We start from the raw sequence: 14,904 nt of genomic DNA, 5'->3' as shown, positions 1-14,904 counted from the left end.
TACTGTTTATTTATACATGTCCTAATTATTCTTCTTTCTGTTTCTAGTATTCTGTCAATTTCTGCTGTATTAGTTGTTTTGAAGATAGTTTCAGCTGGATACGTTATTTCTGCTTGTGTGATTGTTTTATAGTGTTTTAATTTTGCATCTATAGGTAGGCTTTTTTTGCTGTATGTAGTTTTGGTAATGTAATTTGGGTAGTTCAGTTTTTTTTTATTCTATTCTGCCATGATGGCTTCTCATTTAGATTGTATGTTATTATTTCGCCTAAATATTTAAATTTACCAACAATTTTGATTTTGGTTCTGAAATTTCTCCACTTTTGATTTGGTGTTGGTTAGAGTGAGTTGTATTATTTTAATTAGTTTTGGATGGAGTCCTAGATTTTTAAAAATTTTTAATACTGAAAGTCTGTGGAGACAGTTATATGCCTTCTTAAAATCTACAAATGTTATTGACAGAGATTTGTTCGGTTTCTTGTAGTATGCCATAATCAATTCTAAACTAATTATCTGCTCTGCACAGCTTCTCCATTGTCTGAAACCTCCCTGATACTCCCCTAACTCTTGTTCTAATTGCTCCTTGATTCTTTCATATTAGTTACTAATAACTATCAGCTTATAATTTGTACATATTTTGAACCTAGGAAGAAAAAATATTTATTCCTGTTAATTGAATCTGTTTTATAGTCCCTATATCAATTCCATAATTCAATACTAAGTTATGCATCATGCTACACTGCAAGACCATGCTTATCACATCCGAACAAATGAAATCTGTTTTACTAAATTTAGTAACTATGAACTAATTATATTGGTAAGACACACAGCATTCTGTGCTTATATACTCATTATGTATCAGTGTTTCGTTAGACGATTACTGATACTTCTTATTCTACTTACTGCTTCAGGTGTTCTTTTATGAAGATCACTTTGAAGTGTTGTATTTATGTGATGAAGTGTGTATTTCTTGTGCAGCTTCCTACAAATTTTTGGAACAAGTTCACTTGAAAAAGACTTTCTCTGCTTAATTATACAAAATACTTTAATAACAACATTGCTTCGAAACCTTATCTTTTACCTTTTTATATCTTCAAAGTTTAGTTTTCTATAATGTGAATTAATCTGTTTTGGAGGAGACTTCATACCACACACTAAACAAATGCTGATACAAGGAGAAAACATTAGAACTAACTTTACAGGTCATGCATTTCTGGAACCAAATTGTGTTCTTTCCTATTTTATTAGACAACTGGATACCTGCAGCAACAAACTGGGCATAAAGAGCTCACTTTTAAGTTCTCACAATGTGTGCTCAGATCTTAATAACAAAAATAATTATATGCTCAGAAATCTTAAATGATGTTTCCAAGTTCACTGCACCATATGCAAGACGACGCCACTGTGTCCACAAGTGTACTTCATTCAGGAATGATGCAGGTGACAACTGTCCCATGTATATATAAAAATTCCACTGCTACGAAAAATGTACACCTTCCACATTGAATGCGTGCAAGAGCCTGAAAATGGACATAATTTATAAGATTCAAAGAAATATGCAATATGTCACTGTAAAATTATTGACATAAAGAGGCTCTGCAGACAGAACACTATATCAAGGTGCTTACTTCATGAAGTCATCAATATCCATGGTTCGGGCTCTCTTTGTTTCAAAATCATTTTGCTTGAGGATATCATCAAGCTTCACTTTAATGTCAAACTTGTCTGGAAGTGTCTGAAATTATTGCAAGTGATATTAGTTTTAAAATTTGGTTTGCACGTAAATCTAAGAAACTCTAAAGCCACAACATGCTCGTAAAATTAACAATGGTTTATTATTTTGTTATGGAAGTCATATTTTTCTATTTACAAGTGATGAGGGCAAACAGTTTAACACACTTGATGAGAGCACGGAGCTGTGCACACAGGAGTAACAAATGGAAGATGAATGAACTGGAAATTAAAGGAAAATTAAACGTATCTCCAACTCTTATCCCCAGATTTATTTTGACAGATCAAGAAAAAAAAAGTTTTAAACTGAATGCAAATTACTTTGGCTTTTGCCACACAAGCTTCCTCATAGCAGAGGGCTGGTAACTTATTTCAATGCTGAGTGCATAATAGCGACATGAAGTGATTCACTGCAGATGGATAAACCCTTGCCATGCAATACGACAGACAAGTTCCACCCAGGGCAGCACTGTTCTACGAACTTTTGGAGTACCTCCATAAAAAGTTTCAAGTGCCAACTTGATATGCAGAACAGGTCTGTCACACAGCTCTTAAAGGTAGCAACATTTTGTTCGGATGGATAAACTGAAATACCACAGAGCAATGTTGGGTCTTGAACAGCTTACCACCAACCTAATGGCATCAAAGTTGGTGAAGGTTTATAAGGAATCAAATTCTTAATTTACAACAGTTAATGTCAGCACATTTCAGCATAGTTTCTATTCAAAATAATCCATATGAATCATGAGCTTCGTGCAATACGCAGGCACATATATGTTGAATACGGGCTGAAACAAAGAAAAAGGCTAACTTATTTTGTGTGGCGATTTGTTACTGGGGATATGAGCCCACTAGTTTATTATAGAATTGAAACAACAATCAAAGCAGTAGGTGGATATTTGGCACCAAAAAGGGTAAGTCCACCTCATCGGTCACAAAGGCTATTACCAGAAATGTATGGAAGTCAAAAATGACTGGCTTAAATCAATAACTAGTGAATACCACATGTGTCTTCTGGATCCACAGAGTGAAAAAGACACACAAGGAAATGCTGAGGAGCAAAAGAAAAATATTTCCTTTCATCAGGGTGCTGAAAGGAGCTGTGGCAACATTAAAATTGAGGTATCTGAGGTACAAATACTTGGAACATCAACTGTAATTTACAGATCTCTCTTCTATACCAGACACTTATTCCGACAGCTAAAGAAGCCTATAGCTAAAAAAGAAGAAAGATTTCGGTTAGATGTCCTATTGATAACGTGGTCATTAGAGTTAAAGCACAAGCTCGAATTGAGGAACGTAAACATTCATGCTCTTTCAAAGGAACCATCCTGAAACAACAATCAAAGCAGTAGGTGGATATTTGGCACCAAAAAGGGTAAGTCCACCTCATCTGTCACAAAGGCTATTACCAGAAATTTATGGAAGTCAAAAATGACTTCCATAAGTGACTTATGGAAACCATAAAAAAGATGGGCAGATGGAGATCTAAATTACTATTATCACATACATAAATCCAGTGTCTTGCCACTGCCTTATCTCTCTTGTTAGCCAAATGTGGAGACAGAGAATGTTTTGGTCTAATAAAGACGTTATAGCATACCTTCCAGAATCACACTTCAGGAACACAATCTAATTACCACAAAAATGTTGGACATTTTTGGCCTAAAAGGGGCCTATGTCACAAAAATAAAGGCACATTTAACTAAAAAATAGTATTTCACTGCCACACAAAGAACTTTTCATTGTGATCTTGTACTATCCTTTAGCTGGCACCACCTTTATTTGCACTTTAAACAATATAGAGCTATAATTCTCAACATCATGCATTTAAAATGAAGACTTCTATTTATATTCCACAGTCTTAATTATTTTTCCTCGAATTTAGCATGTTGTTAGTCTTAAATTGGTGGCTGCATATTAGAAGTAACAGGGATACTTACTATGTTGTGTAATGAACAGTGAATCTTGTAATTCTTTTCAAGTGCAGCAAGAACTGATGACTGTTTAAATGCTGAGCCCAATGTTTTATTCTTTCTTGTGAAGGCAATTCTTGTAAGCCCATCCCACTCTGTAAAATTGATGGGAGGCGGAGGATTTCTAGGCTCTATTCGAACTACACTTGATTCCACCTTTGGAGGTGGCTTGAAATTGTTCTTCCCTACCTGCAAAACATGTTATTTTGTACAGTTTTCAAAAACGGGTGTTCACTAGATTCTGCAATGAGAAAATGGTGAGACAATTATGTCTTGAACACAAACCTTCAATAGCATATCCACTCTTGCTAAAAGCTGAGTGTTAATGGACAATCTACAGTACAGTTTATCACCAGGTTTTGCAACAAGCCTTTGAGCAAATTCTCGTTGGAACATAATTACTGCGCAACGGAAGAACGGCCTGTGTAAAAGGAGCTTGAAAACTAGACGTGACGAGATCTGATATGGGATATTTGCCACACACAAGTCAAAGAATGGCAAGTCTGACTTTAGAACATCACCAATCAATATATGCAGTTTAGATTGCATTGGTGTACCTTGTACCCTTTTTTGCAGTTCAGCAACTAAACTGAAAACAAGAATATTACATTACATATCCTTCTTTATCAAATGGTAAAGTAAATTTTAATAAAGCAATGCATTTTCATTGAATTTATAGAATAATTACGAAGTTCCTCTTACCGTGTATCTATTTCACAGGCTATAACTTTTTTAGCCCTTTCAAGAAGTTTGACAGTCATATTTCCAGTACCTGGACCAATTTCTAGAACTACATCAGTAGGTCGTAGAGCAGCTTTTTCAATCATACTTTGAATTATCAAAGGATTCTTCAAAATATGTTGACCAAATTCTTTGTTGAATAGAATTCCTGAAAGAAAGAAAATATCATTATTCATCCACATAACGTATTTTTCTTCTGTGTGCAAGGGGGTATAAGAAATATAACAAATGTGTTTGTTATTTGGCAAGAGAAAGGTATTAGGAGGGAAAGGTGGTGGTGGTGGAGATTCTGGGCAGCTCATGTCCTAACAATAAACTAAAGTTGAGAAGTGACATTAATATTAAATTTACACTTCTGAAGAAGCATTAAATTTTATTGCAACATGAGTCATTCTTCAAATTATAGTACAGAATTAATCACTGTTTGGTTCTGAAACTCTAACAGCATCTGTGTTTGCAGATTAAATTACAGGAATTTGGATCCACCAATTATGCAAGCAACTGTTCAGTCTAATCTCCCAACATGTTTCAGCTGACTTATCATCAGTCAGTACTTTTATTGAGTTCTGCAAAATGTAAATATATTTTACATGATTCTTAGAGTCAAAATTAAGTTTAAAAGCATTTTACATCTGTTTTGATTTTTAACACATTTTCTAGAATTTAATGTTGTATGAGACCCCATTTGCATTGTTGTACAGTGTGTTGGTATTTAGGGATACAACAAGCACTTCAGATTGTGTATTCACCTTTCATTAGTTCACCTCAGACTTCACCCAACCCCATAAACAAACATCTAAAGGCTTGAGGTTTGGTGATAACTGTGGCCAGTTAATTGTACTACCATGAGCAATCTAGTGATTACAGTAAGACACATACATGCCTGTTACTACCCTAAAAACAAATGTACATTAAATATATTCTATATCAGAAACCATTCAGAATAGGGATATGTCCATATGAAGATTAAAAAAAAATTTTTTTTTTTTACTTCAACTGAGTCTTTATGTCATGTCACATACTGGGATATTGGCCATTCCTCCTGGGACACTATGTATAGCTTGCCATAATATAAAGAAGGTCCTAAAAGAACCTAACATTCTAGAAAAACAAGGTAATACATACACACATGTTCACAAAAAACAGAAAACATTGAACGACTACAAACAGGACGCCCACATTCACAAGACATGTACTTTAGTATGAGAAATCACTAGCATTTCAGTCACCTCAGGTCAGCACATATCCCGTTGCCTAGTAGGCACAGGATCCACCATGGGCCCTGATAACTTATTCCATGCATGATGGCATCAACAAGTATAAGGCATGAACGGTGTCCTGCAGTATAACCACCCATGCTGCATTCATCTGGTTCCAAAGTTCATTTGTGGTGGTTGGCACTGGATTACAAAGCTGCACCCATTGTTTCAACATATTCCACATATTTTCGATTGGTAACAAGTCTGGTGACCTAGTGGGCCAGGGCGAAAGACTTACATCATGACACCAGGAAGGCAATTGTTTGGGCAGCAACATGTGGCTGTGCACTGTCTTGCTGAAAAATGACATCTAGGGTGTTGTGCTGAAAGGATATGACTACAGGTCGCAGGATGTCATTCACATAGGTCACACTAGTCACAGTGCCCTGAACATACACCAACTATGATATGTGATTGTACCCAATAGTACCCCACATCATAAGGCCTTGAGTTGGCACTGCATGTCTTGTGCGAATACTGTCACTGTGATGCCATTCCCCCTGCCTGCGGCAAACCAAAATGTGGCCATCATTTTCAAACAAACAGAACCTGTATTCACCCAAAAACACTATTTGTTGCCATTACTGTCCCCAGTAACATTATTCCATATACCACTGCCATCTAGCATGCTTCCGCAAATTCGTCAAAGGTAGGCAGACAACTGGATGATGCGGACGTAATCCATGCCATAATAAACAGCAATGGACGGTTACCTCTGATAGTGTATGATGTGTTACACTATTCCACTGATATTCCAGAGCTGAGGAGGATGCAGATATGTCCTGCAATGCCATTTGGATGAGGTGTCGATTTTCTTGGAGGGGGGGGCGGGGGAGAGAAAGGGGGGGGGGGGGTAGTCTGGGTGGTACAATCTGACCCAACTCACAGTGTTCTACGGCCTTTCGTGAGCCACTCTGCAAATACCTGTTGTGCTGCTGAAACACTTCATCCCACACACGCAGCAATTTCCCAGGTAGCTGCAACAAATTATCTCATGTCAATAAGATACCCTCTTTCAAACTCGCTGATTTGAAGGTACAGTTACACATACGTCTGTAATGCATCCTGCATGTTTGCTCAAGTGACACTGATCCATTACCTTTGGTTTATAGTTACGACACAGCCACAGACATAACCCCCCCCCCCCCCCCCCCAGGACAACACGAGTGGAAAATGCTTTTAAACCTAATTTCCCTTCGGCTAACTGTAATTGTAAACATTTCTTTATTTTACAGAACAGAGTAAAGTACCCACTGATTATGATACAATGGTACTGAAATATGCTTGAGAATTAAAATGAACAGTAGCTTGCATAATAGGCCAGACATGGTTTCTCATAATTTACTCTGCTAAAACAGAGGTTGTTAGAGCTTCAGAATGAAACAATAACTAATTCTGTACCTAATCTGAAGAGACACACATCTTACAATAAAAATTTAATGCTTGTTCCGAGGGTCCTTACATATGAAGCCCAAGTACATTTGGATACAATTAATTGTCTTTAATGAATCACCACAGCATTAGCCTGAGGTGGTTTAGGGAAACCACCATTCCCAGAAGTCCAGTACCTTAAACACTAGGACAGTTTACTCAAACAATAATACAATTCATATCATATGAAATGCACCAGTCTGTAGCTTTTGGCTACTAAATTTCACACTTTAAGCCATGATTTCTATTACCAAATTTCACAATTAAAGGTTAATACTTAAAGGGAATGTTATTATCTTCATAGCAAATACATTTATTTTTCTATGAACCTACTGCACAGACCATCACATAGAGCTATATGTACAGTATTTTACAGGCTATAAGGCACTACGGACTATGACACACATCTTAAATTTTAAGCATTTTTTTTTTAAAGAATATCATTTTTACCATTTTTATTACTATACTGCAAAGACAGGAAAAAAAGGGGAAAAAACTTAGGTTATAAAACCGAACTGATCTTTAACATCCCTGAAATTCATCATTTGAACTTTTTTCTTTCTCTTACTCTCCATTGTCATAGTTGCCCTCTTCATTGATAATATGGTCTTCACTGGCATCGAGAGCATTGCCTATGCTGCACTTCTTTGAAGGTTTAACAACAATGTCTTCTCTCACTCCAGACCACGACTGTTTTATCCATTCGTACACTTGTTTGATAGCAGGTAATTTTAAAGCTTCCTTCAGTGCGGATTCATGTTGGGTTTCACCCATCATCCATTTGTTCCATTCCTCAGTCCGCCTGCTTAGCTGAGTGGTTTTGGCATTGTGCATTTGGAAATGATCATCAGATTGAGTTTAGTACGATCAGCACAGCATGGAAGGCTAACAGTGTAGTGCATTTGACATGTTCACTTGTTTTTATAGCTACAATTTTAGCACTTTTCAAAGCAACAGTTCTGTTTTTGTTTTGATGTTAAATAATACAGCAATGGAAAGATAGTATTTTCTCTTCACACTCTTGCAGGATTTTCTGAGATATTTTGGTTTTCATGCTAAGTCCACAATGCTTCATAAATCTGTAGCACCAGCCAACTATACCCTTAAAGTCTCTTAAGCCTCACTGTAGCACTAGCTTACGAGCGTGTATTTGAATCACTTTTTGTAGTAATTCCAATGCCATTTCGACAGTGTTCTTGAATCCATTTCAATATGTTATCTTCTAGTTTTGGCCACTTTGCAATCAGTCCTCTACTTGCACATTTAGTCTTCTTCATTTTTTTCCCAATTCTTCTTTACTACTACAGAAATCCCAAATGTTTTTTTTTCTGTTGGAGGACGGTCAAAATGTCACTCAGCTGCTCTGTTTCCATGTTCTTTGTTATTACTTTCAATTTACAGTCCGCATCAGTTTTTCATAACGAAACTAGCTACTAACAAAAATACTTTACTGTTACCGATGATACAAATGACTATCAATTCAAGTTCACTGGCACCGTAGACTGCAATTACACACCATAGGGTAGGCAGTGTTCTGGGTCTATGATGGCTGAGTGGGATAGGATGGAGATAGTGTTCAAAAGCTTGTGAATCCCTGCAACCATTTGAGAAGAAAATTAGCTATTTTAAATAAAGTTGCTGGGGGGATCTTTGCCGGCATTCACATGAAATAATTCAGGGAATCCATAAAAAGCTAAAACAGGATTAAAGAAGTGAATGTCACCCCTACTGTACACTGCACAATCTAGCACAGTGGAATTATGCAGTTCTCTGAATTACTTTTGTGGCTGGGTACAAATTTATGGTCTACCAAAAATTCAAATCCACAAGTTTGCTTTGACTGTGATGAAACTATGTTTGTAGATGGTGTGTTGTGGTGTTTGGTGACACCCGCTTGTGTTCAATGTTTATGTTTCAAAGTTGTTTGTTAGATACGTTAGTGAGACATTAAACATTGTAAGCTGAGTGTGTCAGGTTGTTAATGGAAGAGTCAGCGTTGGTTTGATAGTGAGTTACTACGATTTTAGCTATTGTGGCTAATAGATTCATGTTTGGAATATTTATTATTGTGAGGGACTCAATATTATTTTTCTCTTAGTTACGGATACAACACAGAAATTTATAAGCAGGCCATTGCTTGCCGCAATGGATGACATTATGTTGTCTGCGATCAAGTTCCTACAGTTATTTACACAAATTGCAGATGATTTGTGTGTGTGTGTGTGTGTGTGTGTGTGTGTGTGTGTGTGTGTGTGTGTGTGTGTGTGTGTGGAGAGGGGGGCAGAGGAGGGGGTCAACCTAGATTTATGGGATGGTGGTTATGGCTGATAACTATTTTTGTGGCTTTATTTGCTATTGCTATTGTAATATGTATGGTATGCATGTTTATGTTTATTGAAACTGGAAATGATGCTAATTTTTATGTATTTCAGGATTTGTTTCTTTTCTTTAGTGCCTCACAAGTGTGGTGGGTTGTGGTTATTAGGTATTGTGAATATTGGTTTATCATTGTTGGTTAAGTTCCGTTTTTGGTATTAGTTACAGGAGTGAGTTTTGGTTCTTTTTACTGTGGACTTTGTTTTAGACAGATAGTGTAAGTGAAGGTTTCAATAACTGATTTGATGATGTGTGTGCATTTTGTTTTTGGAACCGCAGGCTTCGTGTGAACTATACAGGTCAACTGAAATTTGTGATACTAGGTTTTCAAATTGTTTTGGGGTTCCTGGTATTGAGGGCTTTTTAGGAGCTATGTAGGTCAAATGAAATTTGAGATGGTGGATTTTCGAGTTGTGTGTGGGTTACTAGTACTTTGGTCTTTGTTTGAACTGTATAGGACAGGAAGAATTTATGATACAAATGTCTTTTTTAAGTTGTGTTAACATTCAGAATTTTGTGTGCTTAAATTGTGGCTTAATATCTGATTTGGAATTGTGGTGTGAGTTTTAGTGTCATATATTTAGTTTGACTCCAACAAAAATGTCCTACTTTCCACAGTTGTCCTGTTAGCTTGATTCTATTGGTGGAATTAAACATTACATGTGTTATTTCTGTTTGTTCACAGGTGTAATGAGTGACATCTTGGTCACATCTGAAATACAAACAGGAGTGTGTGCCATATTCGTGACCTCAAGGGACAAATCCATGGGTGGAATCTCAACTTTCAATTCTGCTTAAAATGTATGTGTGTGTAATTAAAGTAAACACTTCTCTAACAAATTCTGAAGGTAACAGGGACAAAATACAGGGAGCAAAAGGCTATTTACAATTTGCACAGAAACCGGATGGAAATTATAGGAGTCAAGGGGCATGAAAGGGAAGCAGTGGTTGGGAAGTGAGTGAGACAGGGTTGTAGCTGATCCCTGATATTATTCAATCTGTATATTGAGCAAGCAGTAAAGGAAACAAAAGAAAAAATTGGAGTAGGAATTAATATCCATGGAGGAGAAAATTTGTTAACACCGAGTATAGAATTAAGTGTCAGGAATTTTTCTGAAAGTATTTCTATGGAGTGTAGCCATGTATGGCAGTGAAACATGGACAATAAATAGTTTATGTGAGAAGAGAACAGTAGCTTTTGAAATGTGGTGCTACAGAAGAATTCTAATGAGGCATCAAAGGATCACCAATTTAGTATTGGAGTGCAGCATGGAGGATTTAATGAGGCATCAAGGGATCACCAATCTAGTATTGGAGGGCAGCGTGGAGGGTAAGAATGGTAGAAGGAGACCACGAGATGAATACACTAAACAGATTCAGAAGGATGTAGCATGGAGAGCTGCATCAAACCAGTCTCTGGACTGAAGACCACCACCACCACAACAATACACACACACACACACACACACACACACACATACACACAGCCTGCTCTCTAAAATTTGTGATAAAAAGAACAGTTCAATAGAACAGAAATAAAACAGTACAGCAAATGAGTGGGGCTGGTTGTGCCCGCTAAAACCTATAGTCTAAATCCAGTCCTCACACAGTAGCTTTCCATAAATGTCAATAGTTAAAACAGAGGGCAGATTACATTTGCTTCCAAGTTCTCATCAAAATATGACGTATACTCAGGTAAAATGAGGTGTACACTGATTTGTACACCAGAGGGATCACAGACTGGGGAGTCCTCTAATTGGGTTATGAAGCAATGAATTAGTGGGTCGTGTCCAATTTGGAGATGGGTCAGCATGACTTCATCCCAGTGCAGTGATGGGTATGAGGTATGTCACAGCTGGATAATACGTATGTAGGAGGGAGAATATTTTTTTCACATCATCTTGTAATGTCTTGTATCAGAATTGCAAGAGTAATTCTGCCTGTAATTTATATATGTGTTTTTTGTTGTGTATCACACTGAATGTGCTGCATATTTATGTGCTGTCCTTGTCTCAACTAAACACATGATAATTCACTTAGCTCTTATCTGAATCTTCTCAACTTTTCATGTTATTAAAGACCATAAGCATTCCAGATTAACAAACACCATCCAGGATGAGAACTCTGTAAGTACTAACATGAAACTGACAAACAGTGAAGGTCAAAAAACTACAGAAATGCAGATGCTAATATACTGAAAAACCTGTCATAATCATCTTTTAAAAATGCTGTGTGTCCGATTCTGGATAACAATATATCAGTAGAAATTACATATTGGACAACTCCTTGCACGTTTTGTAGTTTACACAAGACAGACATGCGTAATACGCATCAAAATGCTCATATTAGATAGGCTACTTGACTCCAAAATAAGTCGAATATTCGTATACATTTATGAATGTGTTTTTTTTTTTTGGTTGCTTAAATTAGTTTGCAAGAACGGCAATAATAATAAATGATGCTAATTACTGTAACTTCAACGACGGTAATCCTCATAAAAACTGCTTCTATTCCACATAGTCTTTCGCCAGCAACCAAAGCAGTACCCTAAGAGCATACTTTACTATTCAGTGAGGCAAAAAGTCTAACGGATACTCTTTTTTTTTATCATACGATTATGTATTAATCTGATACACACAGCTTCCAAACCAAGCCTGGGAATAATTAACAACGCGTCACTGCACAGATTGACTGACGGCATCATTAATATGGCAACGTTATAAATCTTAAGATAATGTCATACAGTTGATGCCATGGAATATTACAGACGTGTCGAAGCCTTCTAATGCCTTTCTCATAGATACTGGACAACTCAAAAACATGTCACGTTATAGAAAAGAACACTAGCGAAGTAGTTCGATCGAAAATACACAAACACAGAATCACACTCTCAGATAAAGACACGCAAAAGCAGAGATCGTTAGGTGTGTGAACAAGACGCACATTACACTACTCACAAAAGTGACAGTTGTTCTAACTCAGTAATGAAAACGTCGATCCCTCTTCTAAATTATGGAATGCCTTACCCTGTTTGGCTACCAGCTGATGCTGCCTTGTCTTCTTCTCTGCCTTTATCTTCGGCATTGCGCTTGGTTTTAAGCTAACTTAGTTTCATAAAATTTATGCTTCGCAATCACAGCTGGTCACCTCGCCACGTGAAACATTATACACAACATTGAATATAAACAAATGCACAGCACTATAAACAGTCAACAGTGTTTGTTGCCAGAGATTTTATCAACAGAATACTTCAAAGACATAAGTCCCAATCAAAGATATACTATTCACTCCTCTATATAACGAATAAATCGAAGAATATTCTCGTCCACAGCCGCCTCTAATGCAGGCTGCTGTGGATCCTTACTGATACCACAGAGACAAAATTGGATTCCTCTCATTTGGAACTGCAGGAACGAACAGTGCAGAACACAGCAGTAAATAAGAGAAGCTGCGTTATTTAATATTTTTCTTTTTAGGCTTCAAGCATACTTACTTTTTAGTCAACATAAGTTAAAAGGATAAGCAATTATAACAAGGTAAGATTTGGCGTTCACATACATACATCTTTTGGCATATATTCTTACATTTGAATTCAAGTTGTAACTGTTATATTTATTCAGTTACACACTTAGATAGGCCTACAGCTAACCACTTGTTCATATTAAAAAGTGATTCAGTTCTTTAAGGAAGTTCAAGGGCCACCATTACTTTTAGATTTTTATATCTTCTTGTGCTATTTATCTCGCTGTGGCATCATATGCACTTCGGGCTGTAGCTGTGAGAACTAGGTCCAACCCCATAGTTGAGTGGTCAGTGTGACTGACTGACATGCACCGAAGTTCGATTCCCAACTGGGCTGGGAACTTTATCCACATGGGGACTGAGTAATGTCCTCATTCTCGTTTCATCATGGTCGACGTGCAAGTCGCCGAAGTCACATGAAACGAAAGGACTTGCAATAGGTGGATGAACAACTTCTCATGGGGTCTCCTGGTTAATAACATTTCATTGCAAGAACTGAAATAGAGAAACGTGGCTCATAGTGACGAAGTCTTGTGAGCTCCTTTAAAAATCTGACTCTCTCTTTCTCATAGCGCTTGCATTGCAATAGAATTTGATTTACATCACAAATTATGATGTCACCATATTGACAGTACAGGGCACTGGTATGCTGGCTCTGCGTAAGTTCTAGAGGAAAGATCCACAAGTGAGACTTATTTTCACAAGAGACCCTATTATTTTTCTTGAGCGTTTGGACTTTACAAACCATGGCTGTATACTTGCATAGCTTCCCACCCCCTTTTCTGACTTTCTTACCTTTCGTCCTGTCATGAGAAAATCACTGGTTTTATTTTCAGGAAGTTGTCTGTGTATGAGCTTTATGTCCATAGGTCTTCCGCTGTTAACTGCAACCCTCGCTAGTTGATCTGCTTTGTCACTGTATGGAATGCTAGAGTGAGATTTAATTCAAACAAATTCTACCATTTGACCAGCCTTTTTCGCTTGATAGCATTGCCGGAAAAGTTGGCATGTGGGACGTTCAGTACACAAGGGAATCAAGCCACAAATAAGGTTTTGAAAAAATAGACAAAGTTTTCGCTCAGTAATTAATTACAAGAAAAAGTTACACAATTTCAAATTGTTTGAGTGACATAATATGGTTTCTTTAAGGTTACTCATACTGAAGGTGGGTAAATTGAACTGCTATTACATGGTTCCTTGAACAGAAAAGTAAAATTTAGGACTTTATCCTTTTGTGCATTGAATGAAATGTACTCGCAGGTTCGTCTTTATTCTAATCTTCAGGTTTTATTGAGGAAACGCTAAAGAAAATACATTTCTTGAACATATAATTATAATTTTATTCCCTGTGTTTGCTTGCAACACGTATTTCTAAACAGGAAGTTATGAAATTCAGATTCGATGACAAATGTATTCACTGTCGTCTGACTGATCATGCAAAGTCAAGGAAGCTGTTGTAGCAGTGTCAGATAGTAGGTTCTTGAAATTACGGCGATGCACAAATGGAGTGTATAGCAGTAATCCCTTGACGCCCTTTTTCTTCTATTTCGTTCCTGGTCGACATTTGGTATAGAGACAGCCCAGGTAGATGTTACGTAGGTATGTGATGGGATGCCTGAGCGTCTTTCTTAAGCGAACTTCATCGTGTTACACATCAGTGTTCAGTGTCTGCTTAAACATCAGGATTAATGAGATTCTATTTTACAATGTAACCCTCTCATAGTCAGGTAGTTGATGCCATAACCATCAACTAATTTTTTTCTGTTTCTTTGCTTCTAGAGGACGACAAATACGAGAATTTCATTTCAATGAACTCTAATCTGGGGATGTTTCCTTCACTTATTGAACAACTCCCATTAAATCATTTGG

The 14,904-nt window shown here is 37.0% G+C and overlaps 1 protein-coding gene across 1 annotated transcript; it reads right to left on the bottom strand.

Annotated features, from left to right (window-relative positions):
• Positions 1–382: 382 nt before the first annotated feature.
• On the bottom strand, positions 383–12,871 carry LOC126354980 (probable dimethyladenosine transferase). Its single transcript, XM_050005065.1, has 6 exons — positions 12,540–12,871; positions 4,409–4,595; positions 3,992–4,295; positions 3,674–3,895; positions 1,628–1,734; positions 383–1,519 (listed from the first exon to the last, which is right to left on the bottom strand). Exons 1-6 carry the CDS (start codon positions 12,595–12,597, stop codon positions 1,477–1,479), a joined length of 921 nt encoding a protein of 306 aa, XP_049861022.1. The 5' UTR covers positions 12,598–12,871; the 3' UTR covers positions 383–1,476.
• Positions 12,872–14,904: the final 2,033 nt, after the last annotated feature.

Source organism: Schistocerca gregaria, chromosome 3 (assembly GCF_023897955.1).
Source record: "Schistocerca gregaria isolate iqSchGreg1 chromosome 3, iqSchGreg1.2, whole genome shotgun sequence".
Classification (NCBI taxonomy): Eukaryota; Metazoa; Arthropoda; class Insecta; order Orthoptera; family Acrididae; genus Schistocerca; species Schistocerca gregaria.
This window is presented reverse-complemented; position numbering and strand designations above follow the sequence as displayed.

What these genes read in the sequence shown, in the direction of transcription:
- LOC126354980 (XM_050005065.1), bottom strand. Translation starts at nt 12,597, where the DNA reads ATGCCGAAGATAAAGGCAGAGAAGAAGACAAGGCAGCATCAGCTGGTA. An exon ending in GCCTGTGAAATAGATACACG is followed by an intron (nt 4,296 to 4,408) that starts GTAAGAGGAACT and finishes TCTTGTTTTCAG; the next exon opens with TTTAGTTGCTGAACTGCAAA. An exon ending in GAGTGGATATGCTATTGAAG is followed by an intron (nt 3,896 to 3,991) that starts GTTTGTGTTCAA and finishes CATGTTTTGCAG; the next exon opens with GTAGGGAAGAACAATTTCAA.